We start from the raw sequence: 23,210 nt of genomic DNA on the forward strand, positions 1-23,210 counted from the left end.
ATAGGTGAGCACATGGTACCTTGTGGAGGTCAGAGGACACTTCACAGGAGTAGTTTCTCTCCTGCCGCTATGTAGGTTCTGGATGTCAAAGTCTCTTTCACAGGCATGGTGGCAAGTGTCTACTTAGTGAGCCTTCTCCCTAACCTGCGGACGGGTTGTCTTGCCTTTTGGTTGTCTTGTCTCAGCTTCTCAAGGAGCCGGTTACAGAGCAGAGATGGCTTGGGTCTGCTTTGTGACTGGCTAATTTGAACAAAGCTTGGCCTTAACCCTGGACTGGTCCCCATTGCCAGTTCACAAGATACCTCCTTAACCAGGACGTGATGTGAGATCCTCCTACAGGACTGGGGGACGTGCCCCCCACTCCTCACACCCCTCCCTGGCCTACCCTTCCTGCATCCCTGTCCCTCTCTGGGTGGTGGTCCTTCTCCCTTCTCTAAACTCCTCTAGACCCATTCTTCCTGCTCCCGACCTGGGAATAGAGACCAGGGAAGAGAGTGAAGTCATTCAGTCCTCCACCCCCACAGACCCTCCTTCTCTTTCCCATCATACCCACACCCCCTGCTGGGCCCTGGCCAGCTGGAGGTGAGTCAGGGACCCTGGGGATGGGGAGAACTGTTGTCTCCTCTTTGTTCCTCCTCTATGGAAATGCCACCGAGATTAGCAGGAAGGCATTGGGAAATAGGGACACTGTGCCCTGGGAGCTGGCTGGCCACGGTGGAAGCTGCAGTTGGTCGGTCGGTCTTGCTCCAATCCTAGCCATGTGAGAGGGTAACGAGTTGACCCTGAGAAGTCAAGAGGGACGTTGATTGGGACTGAGTCATCATTTGAGGTCTGGAGGTGGGAGCTGAGAGGCGTTGTGGAGATGACAAATTAGGGCCCAAAGCTCTCCCAGGGCTGGGAGTTGAAACCAGGCTCAACATCAAGGGCCCGGGTCCCTGGTCCTCAAAGCATTTCTGGGCTGCCCCCAGCTCCTGTGGTATTGCTGCCATGGAAAAGGGTGGCTGCTGGTCAGTGGGCAGCTGTAATGACAGGGTGAGACGTCTCTACCCTTCTCTGACCCTGCTGAGGAATGTCTGGGCCCTGGCAATGTCATGCCCTGTGGGTGTAGATGGGCACGCTACCCTTCTTCTTTATCCACCTTCCAGAAGACCAATGCCCTCAGTCTGCTCATGTCCTTCTTAGGGGCATCTTCCTGGACACCATTGTTCCCAAGTATGAGGTGAATGGGGTGAAGCCGTCCATCGGCCAAAGGACCAGACTCAGCAAAGGGGACATTGCTCAGGCCCGGAAGCTCTACAAATGCCCAGGTGAGAGCAGGGAAGGGACTGACCAGGAGGGATGGAGGGTAGAGTCCAAGGAAGGCAGAAACCAAGGCCCAGGACCACCTAGAAAGTCACAGCTGTAAGTCTCAGAGAACGATGTTGGGAAGGAAGGACAGTGTTCTGGTTAAGGACCGAACGGGCTAGGCCGATAGGTGGTAGGGAGGGCCTAGAAGAGTGAGGATGAGTAGGGACAGAAAGAGGCAACAACTAGCGTCTCTCCTGGACAGTGAGGAGGAGGCAAGGCCCACCAAAAGAGCTTGACCTCAACTCTGGAATCCATGTTGCCTTGACAACAGGGCATCTGGTTACCCTGGCAGCACTAGACCAGGGAAGTAGGATGGTTTATGCTTGTATGTAAGGAGGAGGGGTACATCTTAAAGGGACAGAAGCCCTCTCTTCAGTCACTCCTGTCTCCCTTATGGGTTCTAGAGCTGAGGGGTGAGCCAGAGACGGGGGAGGGGGGTCTGACACCTACAGTCAGCAGCCTAGTTCCTTTTTTTGCCTTGACAGCCTGTGGCGAGACCCTCCAAGACAGCACCGGCAACTTCTCCTCCCCCGAGTACCCCAACGGCTACTCTGCCCACATGCACTGTGTATGGCGCATCTCAGTCACGCCTGGGGAGAAGGTAACTGTGATTGACTACCTGTCTGAGTCTTCCTTCCTCTAGTGGGACCCCAGAAGTGGGAGAGCATCTCCCTCCCTCCAGGAGCCTCAGCCCAAGGATTTCGGACACAAGGGTGACCTACCCGGTCATTGGCGTAAATGCATTAAGTGTGCATTGAGGAGGCACACCCCCCCCCCCCCCCCCCCCCCGCCAATTCTAACCTTGCTTTCTCCCCATCCTCCCCGACGAGCTGAACGTCAGTGGTAATCTGAAGGTAGTGTTGCTATGTACAGTTGCCATGTAGTTCCGTTGTGACTGTCTAGCTCTTCTTGAGTGCTTTTTAAAGTGCTTGTTACATGGCCCCTCTTTTAATTTGTATGGTCACCCTGAGTCTTCATTTTGCAGAGGAGGAAACTGAGTCGTAGGAAAATTAATTAAGTAACTTGCCCAGGTCATACAGTTAACAAGGACAGGATAACCTAGGGCTGGGTTCAATCTCAGCCTTTTCTGGGATGCCCTGGGTGGCCTCGGGTGAACCATTCAGCCCCAGCCCTTGGCTCTCCCTCCCCTCTGTATCATCAGAGCCTGAGTCAGGGATTCCCAAAGGGCCCAATTCTCACAAGCTGTGGTCCTGAGAACAGTTAAGAGCAAGACAGATGCCTCCAGCCACGCTTCTGGTCATGGCTATCCTTCCCACCCTTGCTGTCCGGAACCCTCAGGTCCTGCTCTGCCTGCTGCTCATGCATGTGAGCTGAATAGGCACCAAATGCATGAGGGGCAGAGAGCTTGCCTAGTCCATTCTCTCCCACTGCATGACTGATTAGCCTTGTTTGAATCCTGAGGTGACCAGGGCTTGGGACTTCCCTTACTATTCTGTTCTGTTCTCTTGCCAACTTTTTTTTTTTTTTTTGTTTTTTGAGACAGGGTTTCTCTGTGTAGTTTTGGTGCCTGTCCTGGATCTTGCTCTATAGACCAGGCTGGCCTCGAACTCACAGAGATCCACCTGGCTCTGCTTCCCAAGTGCTGGGATTAAAGGCGTGCGCCACGGCCGCCCGGCCTCTTGCCAACTCTTAATGCTACAGAGTCTCTTGGAGAAAAGGGGAGCTTCCATCCCTGAAAACCCTCAGGGTTTCTCAAGAGGGTAACTCACCTCCTGTTCTCCAGACAGCCCTCCCAACCCAGGAAGGCCACTCTCCCCCCTTGTTTTTAAAGTATATTTTGTGTGTGTGTGTGTGTGTGTGTGTGTGTGTGTGTGTGTATGTGTGAGTGCAGGTGCCCAAGGAGGCCAGAGGTATCAGATCCTCCTGGAGCTGAAGTTACAAGCAGTTGTGAGCTGTCTGATAGGGATGCTGGGAACCAAACTTGGGTCCCCTGCAGGAGCTGAGACACATCTCCAGCCCTTCTTCTGACTTCTTAGACTCACACGTGGGCTTGTCACATGGAGTCTTGATTTCTTAGCCCACCCCGGACCTTCTGTGTCCTTCATATTCTTATTGTTCCCAAGAGTGAGCTGTTACATTCTTTTCCGTAATTGGAACGAGGTGTTTAATTTGGTGTTACTGTTATTTTCATGGAGCCTTCCAGCACCTGGTGCAAGAGAGTTTCGAATCAAGAGTTCCACTGTCCAGCAGGACACTAGCAGCCTCTTACCTCTGCCGTTGCCCATTAGATAGGTGTGCCATCTGCGACTCTGTCCTGAGCTTTAATCAGAATATTGAGCAGGAAACAGGCCAAAGTGGGTCTAAGATCTCCCTCCAAACTGCCATCGACCTAATAAGTTGCAGGTTTTTACCAGTTTTGATGACGTTGTCCTCCAGCCAGAAACCTCTGTCAGCTTCCCCTAGCATAGGATCCTATCCGGCAGTGATGTACACAGAGCTGGGATGCATTTCCACATCACCCCCGCTATCCCGACAGCTGAGAAAAGTCCCTTTAGAAAGGAAGAGAGAAGTGTACTCAGCAATGGGCCTTATTTCAGTGCACCGTACCCCGCCCCCACCCCACCCCACCCCCACACATCCCTAAGCACTTTCCTAAGTAACCACAGACTGTCTTTTTAATTACGGATTGACGTTCAGCTCCACGGTTTGCCATTCCCAGAATCTACTCCTACCCCCTTTCAACATGCATGCGGACACACACATGCACCCTTGAAACTTGAGAAAGCTCTTGCTGTGGAGCTGCTGAGATTACACTCACTGATCACATCTGCAAGTCATTTGACTGTCCTCTGATGTCATCTGTGAAGCTTAGAGACAAGCGTCAACTTAGGAGCTCCTTACTCTCCCAACTGTCTGATGGGGCAGTGGCTTCCCAGACGATGTGTGATTTTGTTTTTGTAGCTTGAAGATCATGCTTTCGTGGGGCAGACTCTTATTGAGAATTGGGTAATTCTGTTCTCTCTCCCTTAGCTGGCAGTCTGCCATCTTCCCTCAAAAGCGATCTCGTCCCTTGTTCTTCTCATTCCAAATCTCAAAATTGCAAGCCTTTCTGCTATTTTGAACAGACTGAGCCCTGGCTGCCTTCCCAAGGGTCTCTACTACTCCAGTCTTTGGAAATCTCATCCACGAGTATGAATAATAATAACAACAATAATAATAATAACAGCTAACAGTTATTAAGTGTATGATTAGTTGAGCATGTGTTCAGTGACTTCTGTGTGTCATGATTTTTTGTGGTGAGAATCAAACCCAGAGTTAGCTAGGCAAAGGCTTTACTGAGCTGTAATCCTCAACCTGGATTGTGCTTTTCAATTAGCATGACAGCATTATAGTCTTGGTCCCTGTTTTGTTTATGTGAACGTGAACGTAGGAAAGTTAGTACCTGGTCCCATGTCACATAGAAGCTGGATTTGGATACACTAGTCTGTGATTACACCGCTCTTCTGTCCTGAGGCCCTGTTGCAGCATTTCAACAACCATTCTGGCATTCTTCAGCAAACCTGTGAGCCTACTAAGTGCAGGGATGTGTAGATGTACGAGAGAGCCCGGTCCTTGAGGAGCAGTCAGGGTAGATCATGGCTTTTTTTTCCTGGTCAGGAGTGTGACCCAGTCATCAGGAGTGAGGCCAGGTGGGCTGGACCAGCTTTCTCCCCAGTAGTTTCTGACTGCATGGGTCCGACTCTTCTCTCAAGTGATCACAGGGCCCTAGTTCAGGAGCCTCCCTGATAAGCCCTCCATAATTTCCAAAAGACCTTCATCCCCTTTCAGAACCCTGCTCAGAGCTCCAGGGCAAGAAGTGGATTCAAGATAAACATTATAAATGTGCCAATGCATGGTTGTAGAAATGTATCAATTAAAAAACAGTGACTCCAGCCTAGCTCCATGGCACTCGCCTTTAATCCCAGCGCTGGGAGGGAGAGGCAGGCTGATCTCTGCACAGTGAGTTTCAGGACAGCCAGGACTACACTGTAAAATCTTGTCTGAAAAACAAAACAAAACAAAAAAACCAAGATGGCACCCTGGGGACATGAACCCTGAAATGACCTCTGGAGGCTGGTACTTTCATAAAAATGGCCATTTTCTCTTATTCTTGTTCTGTGTCTGACTTTACAGTTGTAACCTTGGGCCCTGGATTTGTTGTTAGAACAGTTTTATGCCAAGCATCAGGCACATGGCACGTACTGTCTCTTGATGTCCACAGCCATCTTCAAGCTTGGCACTGTCACCTCTACTGTGTAGGGGAGGGAACAATTCAGGCTCATGGCGCCTGCATGTAAATGTGACCAGGGAGTTCTAAACCGTAGGACTTAAAAGTCTGCTCTTTCAACAGTAACCCTTAAATAAGGCCACCTGCCTGAGTGGATGGACTCGGTCATCATATCTGGCTGCTGGGAGGTTGTTTTGCATTCACTCTCTACTCTAGTGCTTAGCCCATGGCCAGAAGTGTGGATGGTAGCCCCATCCTGGTATGTCATGGGTATGTCACCTTTGAGAAGGAGTTACTTCAAGAGCTGGGAGGTGATGGTGCATGCCTTTAATCCCAGCCCTAGAGAGGCAGAAGCCGGTGGAGCTCTGTGAGTTCGAGGCCAGTCTGGTTTACAAGAGCGAGTTCCAGGACAGCTAGAGCTGTTATACAGAGAGACCCTGTCTCAAAAAAACAAAACAAAACAAAAACACAAAAAGCCTTATGGTGGCCCAAGTGCCTGTCGACACTCAAGAACTTAGCAGCTGGCCTTGGGACTTGGCAGTGTTTCCCAAGTAATGAAGCAATCTGTGTCTTTGTTTTCCTACCTACAAAATGGGCCCAGTGGTTTGTGGGTTTTTGTGAGGACTGAAGGAACTCATATTCAGAAAGAGCTTGAGCGGTTCATAGCACATAGACATCTCAACAGAGGTTGGCTGCCGCGGTACATAGCACATAGACATCTCAACAGAGGTTGGCTGCTGTTGTCTTCTCTGTATGTCCAGTGGTTTGATGGGTAAGTGCTAGTCAGTTTCTCAGATGCCCTACTTGTCTCTCTACTTTCAGGATTCCGATCTGAACCACTATGTATTTCAAAATGTTTTAAACAGCTTAGAGTGGTGTGGCACAGAACTAGAATCCCACCTACTTGGAAGTCAGAGGCATGAAGCTTGTAAGTTCAAGGCATGCCTGGGTAACTTGATGAGACCTTGTCTCAAGATAAAAAACAAACAAACAAACCATAAGAAGGGCTATCAATGTGCAGCTCAGTGATAGGGCGTTTGCCCAGCATGTGCAAGGCACAGGATTCAATCAGTCCCCGGTATTGCAAAGACTTCAGTAAACTGAATTCTAAAAGTGAAGTTCAGGCTTACTGTCGGCCCACCTTGCACCAGATGGTGATGTAAGCTTTACTCATCTCATTTCCCTTAATCCCTGTGAGGCAGGTCCTGTTACCCACTCACAGATAAGGAAAATAGTACCAAGGAATTCAGTGACACGTCTAAGATTGTGGGGTGAGGCCACCTTGAAGCCAGTGAGTGGTCTAAGCGATGATGTAGTTAATGGCCTCTTGCAGCTCTTCTCCAAAATGGTTCTTCCCTGAGAGGACCACCATGTGTGAGAGGACCTCTTCACAGATGGCTACACTGTACCTCACTTAGCCCGCCATGTCTCCACTGCAGCCATTGAGACCCCATCCAATCTGTAGACAACTATCCGGAGGCTTAAGAAAGCCTAGCTAAAGGCCCCAAGTCCTCAGCCAGGAAACAGTAGAGCTGGCCAGATTTTCTTTGGCAAAGGGCAATGCCCCTGCCACCGGGGCACAGCTGTGTCCACATGACAGAAGTTAGTACAGCTCTTAATTAGACACCTCTGGTCTCAATATAGCCATTGCTTGCCTCCCTTGAGGGTGCTACTGACCACCAACACAGGTCTCTCCTCCCCAGGTCAGGTGACCTCTGTCTGTCCAGCCCCTTGGGAGGTCTTGGGTGGGCCCTCTGGGGTTCTGCCCTCTGGGCGTGGTGACTTTGGAGCGTGGGGGAAAGTAGATGTTTGTTCTTATTCCAGCTGCTGAGCAGGAAGAAAGACTGGCAGCCCAGGGGGCCGCCTGCACGAGGGGCAGAGGGTGTGTGTGAGTGTGGGAGACGGGGCGCTGCGCCTCAGCTTTCCTCAGCTTTCCTCATCCCTTCCTCCGTCTGGCATTCCGTGAAGGATATTCTTGTCATTTGTTAGATATATAAAAATAACATGTGCATGATATAAAATGCCTGAACAGTCCATAAACACGATGTAAAAAATGAATATTCTCCTCCTTAATCTTTTATATCCCCCTTCTCAACAGGGACTAAGCAGGAGGAATGCTTTGATGTGTTTGTCTGTGTGACACACATAAAGCCAAAGGACTCACAGTCACATAATGGCTGTCTGCAGCTTGCCTTGCACTTGACCGTAAATCCTGTCTTTGCTTTGGGTCAGCTTGTGTGGATTCCCCCCATCTGTTTATATGGCTGCTTACCCTTCATCCTCTTCATTCTCTCTCTGTCTCTGTCTGTCTCTGTCTCTTTCTGTCTCTCTCTCTCTGTCTCTCTCTCTCTCTCTGTTTCTCCCTGTTTCTTTCTCTCTCTCTCTCTCTCTCTCTCTCTCTCTCTCTCTCATTCTTTGAGATAAGGTTTCTCTGTGTAGCCCTGGCTGTCCTGGAACTCACTCTATAGACCAGGCTGACCTTGAACTCACAGAGATCCGCCTGCCTCTGCCTCCCACGTGCTGGGATTAAAGGCGTGCGTCACCACCGCCGCCTGACTGTCTTCATTTCTCTTCATGTAATTTTTCAACCACCCCCTTGCAGGGCTCTAGTGAAGGACAGCTGATTTTAAGTTTTCATTATTACCCCAAATGCTTCAGTAGACATCTTTATACTTGCATACTTTACATTTAGGCAGGTCTGCCTGAAGATTCCTAAAAGCAAAATTGTATTTGAGCAATAGTTTTTAAGTACCTACTAAGTGCCACATGTGGAGATCTTGTGCCACAAAGGAGATTTCTGCCTGTCTGGGTTTGCGTTTCCACGTCGGAGGAGAAACAGAATGTATCAGAAAGTCCCAGAGAGCAGGAGATAGTGATGCACGTTGGGGAGGGATAGACAAGAAGGGAAGTGACTCATGTGGGATTTTCAGAGAAGTCCTCATCCGGGGCAGGTGTTTGGGGACAGAAGCTAGCCGGAAGTGAGTGAACACCTGCCGGCGGCTGGGGAGAGCTTCCAGCTGTAAGGACAAAGGTCCTGGGATAGGTGAGGTGTGCTTGAGGATGAGCATGGACCGTGTGGGAGACAGGGTCAGAGGTAAAGAATGAGATGGAAAAAGGTCCTTCAAAGTGAGGACGCTGGCGTTTGTTCTGAGTTATGCATATGATACTCGTATTAAAGGATTTTGAGCAGAGGGTGGGTATGATCAGGTTTACATAATAAAAACTACTCTGATTGTTGTGGCTCAGGCAGGGCAAAGCCAAGAGCAAAGACTTTTGAACTTATCCCAGACGAAAAGCTGATGGTGGGACTAGGGTGGATGAATGGACAGAAAAAGTGGCTGAAAGAGAGAGGAGAGGTGAGAGCTTGGGGAAGGTAGACTTAGCCAAGCAGTGCCAAGGGCCCAGTGGGCAGGTAGCATGGCGTCCCAAGTCACATGGTGACACACACAGGCAGGTGTGGCTGTCCATGTAGACAGAAGACAACGATCTGGATGTGACCCGCTTGTAGTTTTTAGCTGAGAACAGTGAGTTGGAAGAGGTGTGTGAGTGTAGAGTTCACACCATGGAGGTTGAGTGTGAGGACGTGCCAGCACAGGCTGGCCATGAACTCCCTTTGAAGGCTGCCATTTTGGCCTTTAGCTGCTTCCTCTGTGGGAGCATTTGGTCCTTTTTCTAAAAGGGACAACTTGGGTGGAGGGGCTTATGCTTTCGAAACAGAGCCAGATGAATGGATCTCTGTAAGCCTTGTCTACACAGAGAGTTCCAGATCAACCGGGGTGGGGGCATGCGGCACTGTGGCTCCATGGGCAGAGTCAGAATGGATTTGCAGCCTCACTCTTTGAAAATGCTGATGTTAGTGATCATAGCAACAACTTCCCATAATAACGACTAATAAATGAGCACAAGATAGAATTCACTTTTCAAAAACACAGATACATCTCAGGTCACTACAGTTGATAAAACATGCACAAATGAAGTAAGGGAAGTGAGGACTGTGGACTAAGGAGTGGTCAGGGAGGGATGGTAGAAATCCCTGTAGTCTCAAGACCTTGAAGGTCACAGTGCGAACTGTGTGAGCTTGGACAGATGGAGTGCGGAGATGGGAGCAGGGTCCTAGGAGCAGACATCAAGGGAGGGGTGTGTGCTTATTAATGAGCCTAGGGCATAGTGTGCTGGGGTGTGGTCCAGAGGGATATAGGGAACGGGATAGAAGGTGTCATGGAGCTGAGAGGCCAGGAAAAAAGACTTAAGTGATGGTTAAAAATCCCCCAGAAGGCCAGGCAGCGGTGATGCACATCTTTAATCCCAGCACTCGGGAGGCAGAGCCAGGAGGATCTCTGTGAGTTTGAGGCCAGCCTGGTCTACAGAGCAAGATTGAGGACAGGCACCAAAACTACACAGAGAAACCTTGTCTCGAAAAACAAAACAAAACCAAAATCCCTCAGAAGGGCTGGCAAGATGACTTGCCCACCAAGCCTGTCAACTTGAGTTTGATACTTGGAATGAGAGAACTGATTCCCGAAAGTGCTTCTCTGACCTCTGTGTGCCTGTGCATACACACACTAGATAAGTAAATAAACAAAGAACGTCCCCACCCAGCACCGGCAAGGCTGGCTTGGGAGAGTGTCCAGGAGCCAGTTCTTTGACCAGACACCTGTTGACCGGGACACAGACATCAGGTACTGGTGCCTGCCCTGGAGTCTGGGCATCGGGATCTCCACCAGCAGAGGGGAGGTGGGGCCCGTGTCCGTACACATCCCACAGGTCGCATCAAACCTGCCCCTGGAACCTCGTGGGGTCTCTGTCAGCACAGTAGACTTGGGGGTCCCTCAGGCTATTTCCAAGCAAGTGGATTCCCTGAAGCCTCTGCCTTTGAAAAAGGTCTGGGTGGGTGGTGGGGTGGGTGGGGGGATGCTGAAGAGCTAGCTTAGTGTTTAAGAGCATATACTGCTTTTGCAGAGGATTCAACTTTGGTTCCCAGCACCTGCATGGAGTGGCTCACAACCACCTGTAACTCTAGTTCCAGGGCCTCCTGCTTTCTTCTGGCCTCTGGAACGCATACATATATTCAGTCACACACGGATACACATATACTAAACTAAATGAAAAAAATAAAAGTTTTTTAGACACTGTCTCGCTGGGCAGTGGTGGTGCACACCTTTAATCCCAGCACTTAGGAGGCATAGGCAGGCGGATCTCTGTGAGTTCAAGGCCAGCCTGGTCTGCAGAGTCAGTTCCAGGACAGCCAGGGTTGATACACAGAGAAACCCTGTCTTGGAAAACAAAATAAATATAATAATAATAATAATAATAATAATAATAATAATAATAATAGACAGAGTCTCTCTATGTAATTAGTGTTGGTTGTTCTAGAACTTGCTCTGTAGACCAGGCTGACCTCAGACTCACAGAGATCCTCCTTCCTCTGCCTCCCCAGTTCTGGGACTAAAGGCATGCACTACCTACCACACTGTCTCTAAAGTAAAATCTTTTTTTTTTTTTTTTTAAGTTCTTGGCCGTGGTTATGGAGCATTGAGACTTACCAAGGGGCTGTGACAGATGTCAAGTCAGTATGACAGTGGGATCCTTTCTGCCTCCAGGGAGTACTGTGGTGTCGGAGGCTGTCACATGAGTTGGGTGACGCTGGGTCAGGGAAGTTGTATGGTTCACCCCGGGACTTAGCAGGAAATGTAGGCTGATTCAAACCCAGGTCCTTGGGCTGTAGTTTACATTTTCTGCACAATCTTTCAAAAATATGTCATCCTTTCATAAGCTCTGTGAGGACAGAGACATGCATTAAATCCATTCAGGAGAGCGACTGTGACCTGATAATTACTCCCTCCAGATACCATGCCCCTTCCCAGCATCAGGCCCCGGGGAGTTTGTATGATTGGTGCCTCAACCTCCTTCCTGGCCCCTTCTTTCTCATTTCAGAACCCCCCCATCAGCACCCCTCACACCATCCTGGACCCTCCCTGGTCCTGCCCTCTTCCATTGTAAGGACGATTTATATTGACTGTGAGGGAACCTGATTGGTTATTGAACCCAAGACAATAACCCTATACTGGGATGGGGAGTGCAAGGCAGTGAAAGCCATGGTATCTCCTGGGTGTCTGTGATGGGAACAATGGATGGGTTTTCAGTGAGGCTGACAGGGCTGACAGTGTGGGAACAGGGCTGGCCATGGCTGGTAACGGTCAGCTCTCACTCCTGCCAGGCAGTGACACTTACCTGGCCCCAGGGGCAGGTCCAGAGTGGGAGCACTGTAACCTTCTCTCCTCACCCCTTATTGCTTTTCCCTAGATCATTCTGAACTTCACGTCCATGGACCTGTATCGTAGTCGCTTGTGCTGGTATGACTATGTGGAGGTGCGGGACGGCTTCTGGAGGAAGGCGCCCCTCCGAGGTAAAGGGCACTGGGCACTCAGCACCCTAGTTCCTTGTTGGAACACTCTGTGGCCCGATACCACCCTAAGGGGGTGACATCCTGATATGAGACCTACAAGCTCTGCTATAGTTTGTCCTGGCTAGTTCCATCACTAACTATTGCTGTGACAGTGGGCAACTCTTGTCTGTGATCCAGACTTCCAGTTCTTACTACAGACTTTCAAGCTACCCTCTGAAGATGTTCTTAAAGGCCAAGGAGTCCCTGGAGTATGCAAAGATGTCTGGTAGGCTGTTCTGCACATCCCGTAGCTCTGGGCTCACACCCTTACTGGGATTCTCTCGATCTACAAGGCCCAACTTTTGGATGCCCATGACATGGCCTGGCTTTAAACCTACTCACCTTGATAACTGTAGGCTTGGAACAGTCTCCTGGCTCTATTTGTACAAGATACTTTGTCACTAATTGTGTGTGTGTGTGTGTGTGTGTGTGTGTGTGTGTGTGTGTGTTGAGATAAAGGGGTCAAAGCCACAGGACAAAGCTGGGCATAGTAGTGCCATACTTCCAACTTTGGGGAGGCCAAGGCAGAAGGATCCTGAGTTTGAGGATAGCCTGGGCTACATAGCAAGGCCCTATCTTTACAACGACGATAGGCAAAGCACCACTGGACAAAGAGGCAGGCTCCGTGGCCACAGAGTTAGAGCGCAGAGGACATCTGCATCAAGCCTGAGGTGTTGTGTGATGCCGTTCATTGTTCCATCTGTATGTGGTCCGACGTGATTCAGGGCTACCTACTCCTCAGCCTCAGCACCGGTGTCCCGTAGTCTGTGGGGAAGCAGCCAGACGCTTTCAGACAGTCATCTCCTCACTCCCATTTCTGATATCCCAGTAGACCTGTCAGTCACCCAAAGCAGCTGACATTCCAACATTTCCTCTGCAGGGTGTTAGATCTCCAAGATTACACCTTCTTTCTCGGAACTGACATTCCTAGCACCTACCTTCTGTCCCTTGCTGAAAGTTGAGAAACACTCAGTCTTATTAGGAACAAACAAATCATCCCCAATCAATCCTTGACGCTGAAAAATTCCACAAATGGCCAGCCTCACCTCTTGTGCTGATTCTTATTGAGTTTTATTTGAACAGGATTGCTTTCTGGAGTTTGGGGTTCCATAGGCATCCCCTGAATGTGACCCAGTGGCGGCTGCCTGGGAGAGCATGCTGTAACAGTGCATGCAGAGAAAGCCGTGCCTATTTCCCTCTCGTAGTTTGTTTGCATGGAGATCTCATAAAGATCAGTCATGATGGTAACAGGCTTTTTAAAAGGTCAATTAAACTTTAATCCCAGGACTTCGGAGGCTGAGACCCAAAGTTCAAGGCTTGGGCCTGGAGTAGCTCATCTGGTAGAGTGCTTGCCTAAAATGCACAAAGCCATGGGTTCAATCTCTTGTGCTTAAAATCTCAGCACTGGGGGGGACTGAGGCCTTGAACCAAAAGTTCAAGGCCAGCCTGGGCTATATTGTTTGCTTTTAGAAAACAACAACAATAAAAAACCCACCCACCCACCCCAAATCATGTCATTCAACTCTGTCCTGTCCCTTAAGGGGTTTCTGGCTCTTCTGGTGGTCTTAGGAATATGCACAGTAAAGTGGCTGCAGACTGGAGCCCTGGGCCTCTGGGAAGTTGGGCCTTATATGGAGAGACCTGGAACTCAAGAGTCATCTGTCTCTACTGTCTGCAGGCCGGTTCTGTGGGGGCAAACTCCCCGAGCCCATTGTGTCCACCGACAGCCGCCTCTGGGTGGAATTCCGAAGCAGCAGCAACTGGGTTGGAAAGGGCTTCTTTGCCGTCTATGAAGGTATTGAGGAGGGGGAAGGGGGCCTTGGACATTCCAGAGCCACTCCCTCCGGTTGCCTCCAGGGTCCCTGCTGTGGGTCCTCCATCAGGGTCAGCAGGGTGGGTAATGGGGAACAGGGCATGTTGCTGGAAGAGTGGGGAAGGGGTACTTAGGCAGGGCAAAACATGCTGACCAACATGATCCCGTGTTCCCAAAGCCATCTGCGGTGGTGATGTGAAAAAGGATAACGGCCATATCCAGTCGCCTAATTACCCCGACGATTACCGGCCCAGCAAAGTCTGCATCTGGCGGATCCAGGTGTCTGAAGGTTTCCACGTGGGCCTCACGTTCCAGTCCTTTGAGGTAGCCACAGACCCTACAATGCCTATGTTGGTCTCTAGGACAGGCTCGGGAGATGGGGATCCTGGAAACCAGAGCTCCCTTTCCCTGATCGAGCCCCCTGACTCCTAGATTGAGCGCCACGACAGTTGTGCCTATGACTACCTGGAAGTCCGTGATGGGCACAGTGAGAGCAGCAACCTCATTGGGCGCTACTGTGGCTACGAGAAGCCCGATGACATCAAAAGCACGTCTAGCCGGCTCTGGCTCAAGTTCGTCTCCGACGGGTCCATTAACAAAGCTGGCTTCGCTGTCAACTTTTTCAAAGGTGCTTCCTCCGCTGTCCCACCTTCTCCTTCTGGGGATGCCCTGTCCCTTATTTCTTTATTCTGCATTCGTTTAATGTGAAGAAGACTCCATGAGAGAGGCAAATGCAGGGACACTGAGGTCGGGATATTAAACCATTGTGGGTATGCAGCAGTGAAGGTCAGGACTATGAGGAGCAGAGCTGGGAAGGCTTGGGAAAAGAGCGCGACAGGGTTTGGTTTGGTTTTAGCCAGTGTGGTCTAGGGCACACTATTTCCAAGCCTCAGTTCTTCACCTGTACAGTGGACACAATGGCTCCCTCCATACTAGGTGTCATGTAGTAAATGAAAGAGAGAGGAGAGGACAGTACTTTGGTGGGGACTGGTACTTAGGAGCTGATGGGAGCTTCCAGCTAGCCTCAGTGCTCAGAAGAAAGGTTCCCTAGTCTATCCTCATGGGTTCTCAGCTGCCGTGGGATCTGGGGGACAGCTCAGGGCTGAACAGACAAGTGAGGCCTTCAGCTGACGTCCCCCTGCAATGGGGGTTGGCTTCACAGGAACCCTGAGGCTCGAGGCTTGAACCTCAAGCCCAGTGCAGGTAGGAGCAGAGTCTCCTTCTTGTGACACCCTTTTCTTCCCCGTAGAGGTGGATGAGTGCTCCAGGCCCAACCGCGGGGGCTGTGAGCAGCGATGCCTGAACACCCTGGGCAGCTACAAGTGCAGCTGTGACCCCGGGTATGAGCTGGCCCCAGACAAGCGTCGGTGTGAGGGTGAGTGCGCCGCTTTGTCCCTGGGCCACTGATTTCTTTCCCGTGCCCTGCTTGGGTCGATCTCATTCCAGGACAAGCTGGAGACGTTCCCTAGAACCGCTCCCAGCCATGGATGAGAAAGCTGTTCTACATGTCAGCCCCCAGAACGCTGGCAGAGTGTGATACACACTGGCGTTAGGGGATCTTATCCTGACTCCTTTGTTAATACTGATCTTGACCTGGTAATGCATGTCACCACCTTCCAGAGGGTCATGATCCACAGTTTGGAAGCCACTATTTTTCAGAGTCCAGGCCTGTAAGCTAGTGACAGACCTTCAGGGCAGCAGTTCCAGATCAGGCTGGTCTTGCCACCTTTGAACAGGCCCCTCTAGGTGCCTCCCAGGACTGCCCATTTATACACATTCCCAGTCCCTTCCATGGCCCCTCCCAGCAGATACCTTGCCCATTTTCCAGAAGAGGTGGTAGAAATGACCATATATGCAGCCCAGCCCTTCCGCTCTCAAACTTTGGACTCACCTCCAAAGACCTCCTCCACCTGTCCCACGCCCTGAGTTGTGGGAGCCACAGACCCCCATCTCACCCTGACTATTGCCCAGCCTAGGACTCAGACCCCTCCCTAGAGTGGGGACTCCTGGTGGATGATGCCACCTCCCTTCTCCCTCCAGCTGCCTGTGGTGGATTCCTCACCAAGCTCAATGGCTCCATCACCAGCCCCGGCTGGCCCAAAGAGTACCCTCCCAACAAGAACTGCATCTGGCAGTTGGTGGCTCCCACCCAGTACCGTATCTCCCTACAATTTGACTTCTTCGAGACCGAGGGCAATGACGTAAGTGCCTCTGGAGCCAAGGTGGGTCGGAAGGTTGGGGCTTAGGGTCTTGGTTCGGTGCCTGCCCTTCTACCGTGGGGAGAGAATCAGATAGAAAGGCTCTGGGGACCGAGAGGAAGATTGCCCAATACATGGAAGCCTGGAGGGCTTGTGGGGCCCTGAAGGAGCATCTGCAGGTGAGAACCGCCATGGAGTTGGAAGCTTGTGGAATGAGGAAAGGCTTGGGGCCAGCTGCCCCGGGGCTCGTATATCAGCGTTGGATGGGGGCAACAGCTGCTTAGCCTGACAGTTTCCCTGGAAGGGAGTCATCAAGGAGAGAGGCTTCCTGGAGGAGGCAGCCAGAGCCGGACTCTCCCGCAGGTATGCAAGTATGACTTCGTGGAGGTGCGCAGTGGACTCACAGCAGACTCTAAGCTGCATGGCAAGTTCTGTGGCTCCGAGAAGCCAGAGGTCATCACTTCCCAGTACAACAATATGCGCGTGGAGTTCAAGTCTGACAATACCGTGTCCAAAAAGGGCTTCAAGGCCCATTTCTTCTCAGGTAACCCTGGATTCCTTGGTCTCTAGCCCCACCTCCCACCAAAAAAGGGGGCTCCTCTGCCTTGCCTGGTCTCCTAACCTGCCCCCTGCCTCCATCAGGCCAGCCCCTGGGGCATCTGAATATCTTTATCGGGAGGCCCTTCAGACCTTAGTTGTGCCAGGCCTAGGGAGGGGCAGAGCATTTCAGTGCAGAACTGAAGAAGCCTGCAAGCCAAGGCCTGAAAGGGGAGGTCCTGGGACAGGGAGTTCAGTTGCCTGAGAACAGAGTTGCCTGAGAACAGAGAAGAGGAGGGTGTTTGCCTTGGACTGTGTGGGGCAGTTCATCTGGCAGCAGCTGGACTTCTAATCAGACCCCGCCCGGCCCACTGGGTTCATGCCAGGCCTTCCCAAAAGAGGAGTCGCCTCCGCCCTTTACTACCAAAGCTGCCCACTCCCCTGCCCGTGGAAGGCGTGGCTTGATCCATCCCTTAGCCTCATCTGGCCCTTTTGAAGTCCCTCTCTGGGTGGTCCAATCCCAGCTTTCCCAAACTGGACCTTTGGGGTCTTGAGAGACCTCTCCCCTGCTTTAGGAATCCCTAAGTCTCGGGTCACGGGTCAGTGTGAGGCCAGGAGCAAAAGGGCCCAGACCCAGCAGTGAGGGGTGAGGATGCTCTGCAGTGGAGTGTGGAAAGAGCAGGAAGTTGGTGGGCTGGCTGGAGCAGGTGGCTTGGGGAGGGGTGGGTGAGGGACCTTCACCCCGACTTCTCCTGGTGGGGTTGGCCACAGGGTGGGCAGGAAGCAGGAAGCCCATGACTTCGTCCATGCTGCCTCCCTTCTCCCCTCCTCACCCAGGGTCCTGCATCCTTCAGCCCCCTCTGTGGCTGCCCTGCACCCTTGCCTGTCCCACCTGGATGCCATGCACCCGCCCCTGTGCACTGGTTCCCCTGCTTGGCACTGCCAGCTGCCCCGCTCTGCTTAACGTGCTCTGTGGAGCTATCGCCCCCAGCCCCCGACCCACTGCTTGCTGGGCCCCTCTCTGTGTAACACCGAGCCCCTCCTTCCCTAGGCCCACCTAGAACAAAGGTGCTTTCTGGAGGCTGAGGGGACATAATACCTGCCCAGGTGGGCTTCTCAGAGAAACCATTACCTGCTTACTCTTACCTGTCTCTGCCCTTCTGTCGCTCCAGTCTTGGAGAGGATGAGGGCCATGCTCGTGTCTGTCTGGAGTTACTGCCTTGTCTCCCCGTCCCCGACATAAGACGCAACACTGTACAAGATATACACATGCCTGTGCATGGGCTCACATCATATGCGTACACACACCCACATCCATGCATGCACACACATGCATTGTCCCTTGCTCAAGAAACCTGCCGAAGACCCTCATCGATGGGCACCAGAGTTCAGCCTCAGGGCCTGGGGCGTGTGACTCTGGCCCCCAGGAGGGGGCTGTGTGGACTTTTGGGACACCCATCAAGGAGACCCTAAGACAAGAAGGAGAAGCAAGAGCCTGAAGACCTTCGGTCTGACCCCAGCATCTCCGGGGCATTTGGGCACTGTAGGGTGAGTGCCATCTCCTTGTTGGGGTCTGTGCCGCCTCCCCTGCCCTGACCACCCCCTGCAGTGTGTTCTCCAGTCACAGATGGGCCATCTGCTCTTTAATGTGTCAGAGTCCCCTCCCAAATGTTAAGGCAGCCAGCCGTCCACAGGACCGACAGTCCCTCACTCATTTCTTCAGTCACTCACTCACGTAGCCATCTACCCATTGACTTAACGTTTTTATTTTACCCCACCTGTCTTCCAGGCACTGGACTAGGTATTTGGGGAGCATACATGAAGAAAGCATGGGAGTCTAAACAAGCTAGGGAAGCTGTGGCTTACTTCGTGAGCTGAGCCCCCTGGAGCTCCTAGCAGAGCGCCAGGAGAGGTACCCCCACACCTACACTCAGAACGTTTCTCACACACCTGTGCCATGGCAGCTTCCTTGGTCAGGCTCTGCTCTCCAGAGGAGCCTCTCTCTGGGAAGGGGCTTGACAAGTCTACCTCCTAGCCACATGCTCCTGTGGACTCTTGATGGGTCTAGCCCACCTGAGCATAGGTGGGAGAAGCAGGGCCTTCTGGGAGACAGAGGCTCCTCTCCTCAGGTTAGATTAGGAACAGTGTCCATTTATCACAGACCTGCCTGGTCGGCGAAATGCCAGAAGCCATCTTTCCACTTTATGGTTTATCTCTGGAACTCCGGGTGCAACTGGGGTCCACACATCTGTCCTGACTGCCTGCTTCTGTGCCAGACACACCAGCTTAGAACAGCAGTGTGACTGTGCATCTTGTGTGTGTGTGTGTGTGTGTGTGTGTGTGTGTGTGTGTGTGTGTGTGTATACCTATCATAGTGTGAGTAACTCTCTGTGTAAATGCCCACGTAATGGGCATGAGCACCTCGATGTGGATGAGTGTCTGCAACCACATTGGGTCCTCATGTTCCTGCATATGCAGCAGGCATGTCTGTCTCCCTGTATGTGTCTGCTCCTGCCCGTGTGTTTCTATCTGCATATGCTCCCCCCCCCACGCAAGGTCATATGGGTCTTGTGTGTGCACCCACACACAGATGGGTGGGTAGGTTTTGTGTGTGTATATGTGTGTGTGACTGTGACTTTTGTGCCTGAGTCTCCGTGGTATGCTATAGGTGTTTGCCTGTGTGGGGGTGATGCAGGACATGTGTTCATGTTTATCTGTGTTTCCTGTTTGTACAGCAGTTCTTCCATGCACGGGGTCGCACGGGGAGCCTGTGTCTATGTGTATGTCTGTGTCACACACTTTCTGCAGCTGTCAAAATGAGGGTGAGCAGAGCTCTTACACAGCCCTTTCCACTGCTCCGCTCTCCCAGCAGCTCTGAGTTTCTCTTCCCCAGGGCGCACACCTCAGAGGGTGCCGCCCCTCCAGCCCTTCTCCTTGCCACAGGCTCCGTCTCGTCCCCTGTTGCTGTGCCTCTTGCTAACCCAGCCGTAGTGACATGGCCGTCCTGCATGTGGGTCTGCCTGCCCTCCTGCCCCACTCTGCCCCGTCCACCTGTCCGGAGGTCCTGGGTCTAGTTTTTATCGGTTTCCCTCCCTGGTTCCTGCCCTCCGCCCCCACTCCTCGGTCCCTTTTCTCCTTCTCTCTCTCTCATTTCAGAAAAGAGGCCAGCTCTGCAGCCCCCTCGGGGACGCCCCCACCAGCTCAAATTCCGAGTGCAGAAAAGAAACCGGACCCCCCAGTGAGGCCTGCCAGGCCCCCAGACCCTTCATTACTCAGGAAGCTCACCTCGGACGGAGCGGGCTGGGGGCTTCGGAGCCCACCCACACCCTGCCTCCACTCTGCCATTCCAGCCACCTCCTTTGGCTGGACAGAACTGGTGCTCTCCTCTCCCCTGCCCCCTTCAGCAGACAGGGGAACCTTCCCTGCCCCCTCCCATTTTGATGGTGTCTGTGACATTTCCTGTTGTGAAGTAAAAGAGGGACCCCTGCGTCCTGCTCCTTTCTCTTGCAGTCTGCTTGTCCCTGTGTCTGTTTTTCCACTTGTCCGTCTGTCCAGTAAGCAGGTAATGGTAGAGGTTCCCATGCTGGTCAGTTCCAGACCCCAGCCCTCCCTCCACCTACTTCTGCCTTCTCTGCCCAAAGCAGAGGCCCCCGCTCCGCGGGCTCCACTGACTCAGTGTCCAGAACTCCATCATCACCCTGACCTCCCACCCCACGCCCAGCCCTCCTGCGCCCTCCCTCCCACAGGAGGAAGCCCTGCCAGGCCTCCCACTTCCCCCGGGGCCCCGGGGCGGCGACCAGACCTCAGCCCACGCAGACCCGATGCTCTTGTTTGCCTCCTTACAGACAAGGATGAGTGCTCCAAGGACAATGGCGGCTGCCAGCAGGACTGCGTGAACACGTTTGGCAGCTACGAGTGTCAGTGTCGGAGTGGCTTCATCCTTCATGACAACAAGCATGACTGCAAGGAAGGTAAGACCCGTGCAGAGGGTGACCAGAGCTTGTCAGGTACCTCGCACTGCCCAGAAGCATCCGCACGCAGACACCTCCATCCCGAGCAGTGGAAAGCTAGCCCCTGCCACCTCCCTTACTGTGGTAGCCAGGTCATGTGCACAGGTGCACCCCCCTTGTCCGCAGAGGATGAAGGTCCATTTCTGGGCTCTTAGAACCCGAGTCCAAGCCCGTCTGTTGGCTCTAGCCTCCTCTGACCCCCCAGAACAGAAAGGATAGCGGTTAAGGGCACAGACTCTGAAGCTAGGTTGCCCGGCCTGGATCTGTCTGTCACTTGGCTGACTGTGTGCCCTTGAGTGGCTGCTCCTCACTCACTCTGTGCCTGGATTGTCCCTGTGTAAAATGACGAACATGAGCGCTGGGAAGTGATGAAATGTCCACAGCAACCACAATTGGGTGCATTGCCATTGTGGGCCACACTTCACTCTGGGGACTCTCAGAGCAGGGCGGCTGCTACTCTTTTTTTTTGACACCAGAGCCCCGCAAATACAGGTTAAGCACCCCTAATTTGAACATGCAAAGTCCAGAATGTTCCAAAAAAAAATCTGAAACTTTTTGAACACCATCATGAACACCATCCAAGTAGGGAATTCTACCCTTGACCTCATGGGATTGGTTGTAGTCAAAACACAGGCACACTAAAAATATTATGAAAAAATACCTTCAGGGACTGGCAAGATGGCTCAGCCTGAGTTCATCCCTGTAACCTGCATAAAGGTGGAAGGAGAGGGCCACCTCCACAGAGTTGTCCTCAGGCTTCCCCACATGTGTGTACACACATGCATCCACACACATCATACATGTTCATATATACAGTAATACTAACAATAAATTTAAAATTACTATTTTAAAGATTTATTTTATTTTTAAGTGTGTGTGTGTGTGTGTGTGTGTGTGTGTGTGTGTGTGTGTGTGTGTTTGGGGTGGGTGTGCATGTGGAAACCACAGGTTGATATCTGGTGTCTCCCTCAGTCACTCTCCACCATATTTTTTGAGACAGGGTCTTTCACTGAGCCTGGGGCCCAATGATTTTGGCTAGACTAGATGGCCAGCAAGCTCCAGGGATCCTCCTGTCCCTGCCTTACCAGTGCTGGGACTTTAGGTGTGTGGTACCACACCTGGCTTTCATGTGGGTGGGCAAACTCTTTCTCTCTTTCCTTCCTCCCTCCCTCCCTCCCTCCCTCCCTCCCTCCCTCCCTCCCTCCCTCCCTTCCTTCCTTCCTTCCTTCCTTCCTTTCTTGTTTTTCAAGACAGGGTTTCTCTGTGTAGCTCTAGCTGTCCTGGATCTTACTCTGTAGACCAGGCTGGCCTTGAACTCACAGAGATCCGCCTGCCTCTGCCTCCGGACTGCTGGGATTAAAGGTGTGCGCCACCACCGCCCGGCTGGCGACCACTTTATTGATTGAGCCAACTCTCTAGAATTCTCTCCTTGTTTGTTTGTTTCTTTGTGCTGGGGATTGAATTTAGGGCCTCACACACACCCCAGGCGAGGGTCCTGCCACAGAGCTGCGTTCCCAGCTCTCTCTTTACTTTTTATTTTGAGGGAAGGTCTCACTAAATTGCTAGTTGAACGTGTGATCCTCCTGCCCTGGTCTCTCTTGTAGCCGGAATTACAGCATATGCTCCCAGGCCCAGCTGAATGGGGTTTCTCAGGGAGAAGGGTAGGATGTCAGTAATCTGGTGACCAACCTTGTAATCCGGCAGCAGAGGGCAGCCAACTGATCTGCTAGAGAGGAAAACAGACCTCTAGGTGGAGGGTCCATTGTTTGAACTCAGCCAACCTCCTTCTGAAAGTACAGTTAATCCTGTGGGCAAATATTATACCATTTTATATAAGACTCTTGAGCATTCTGGATTTTGGTAGTTGTAAGGGGTTCTAGATCAAATCCCTTGTGGATGCTTAGGGACCTGTAAGCATGCTGGGGAAAAGAGAATGTGAGAAGGTGATGCATGTTGGGAAAACCCAGAGTGAGGTTGTGAGGAGAGATGAGAACCGAGGAGGTCAGAAGTCACAGAGGCCATGCTGGGTGAGCTGGCCGCTCGTTTGTTTCTGTCACCTGTGATGGTAGCAGGAGTGGAGTTTGGGGATGACTGAGTCAGGTACCAAAGTCTCCGGTGACGATGGCTGACTCAGCTCACAGTGTACAGAAGCTCCCAGGTTGCGGAGAGGAGGAAGGGTGTGACAGCTGGACAGAAGTGGTGTGGCCAGACGGTCACAGAAGGGTAGAGGACCTCACCTGCTGTGCCTAGGGGTCTTAACCAAGGCTTCATTAGACACCAAGTCATTCAGTTCTCCGCCGGCAGGGGTAGCTGAATGGGGAAGGAATGTGTATCTTCAGTCCATTCTTGTAGACGGAGGACACAAGGCAGAGCAAAGGCATGGGCAGGAGGGAAGCGCCTTCTTCATGGGAGGCGTCAGGGTGGGAGGTCCCTGGTGATCCCCTCTGTCACTCATCCTGCAGCTGGCTGTGAACACAAGCTGACGTCCACCAGTGGCACCATCACCAGTCCCAACTGGCCTGACAAGTACCCCAGCAAGAAGGAGTGTACATGGGCTATCTCCAGCACCCCTGGGCATCGGGTAAAGCTGGTAAGATACCACTTGGCACCCTGTATGGACACCCTGCTCTTC

The 23,210-nt window shown here is 52.1% G+C and overlaps 1 protein-coding gene across 2 annotated transcripts in view; it reads left to right on the forward strand.

The window, feature by feature from the left end:
* The window catches only part of Bmp1 (bone morphogenetic protein 1), a 43,237-nt gene that overhangs the window by 13,919 nt on the left and 6,108 nt on the right, over window positions 1-23,210 (forward strand). For both annotated transcript variants that reach the window (XM_059273361.1, XM_059273362.1), the window contains 11 exons: window positions 1,183-1,307; window positions 1,833-1,948; window positions 11,879-11,981; window positions 13,699-13,815; window positions 14,012-14,157; window positions 14,266-14,461; window positions 15,083-15,208; window positions 15,874-16,034; window positions 16,395-16,575; window positions 20,414-20,539; window positions 23,041-23,168. In XM_059273361.1, the coding sequence (XP_059129344.1) occupies window positions 1,183-1,307; window positions 1,833-1,948; window positions 11,879-11,981; window positions 13,699-13,815; window positions 14,012-14,157; window positions 14,266-14,461; window positions 15,083-15,208; window positions 15,874-16,034; window positions 16,395-16,575; window positions 20,414-20,539; window positions 23,041-23,168 (1,525 nt within the window). The remainder of the gene's footprint in view (window positions 1-1,182; window positions 1,308-1,832; window positions 1,949-11,878; window positions 11,982-13,698; window positions 13,816-14,011; window positions 14,158-14,265; window positions 14,462-15,082; window positions 15,209-15,873; window positions 16,035-16,394; window positions 16,576-20,413; window positions 20,540-23,040; window positions 23,169-23,210) is intronic.

Source organism: Peromyscus eremicus, chromosome 9 (assembly GCF_949786415.1).
Source record: "Peromyscus eremicus chromosome 9, PerEre_H2_v1, whole genome shotgun sequence".
Classification (NCBI taxonomy): domain Eukaryota; kingdom Metazoa; phylum Chordata; class Mammalia; order Rodentia; family Cricetidae; genus Peromyscus; species Peromyscus eremicus.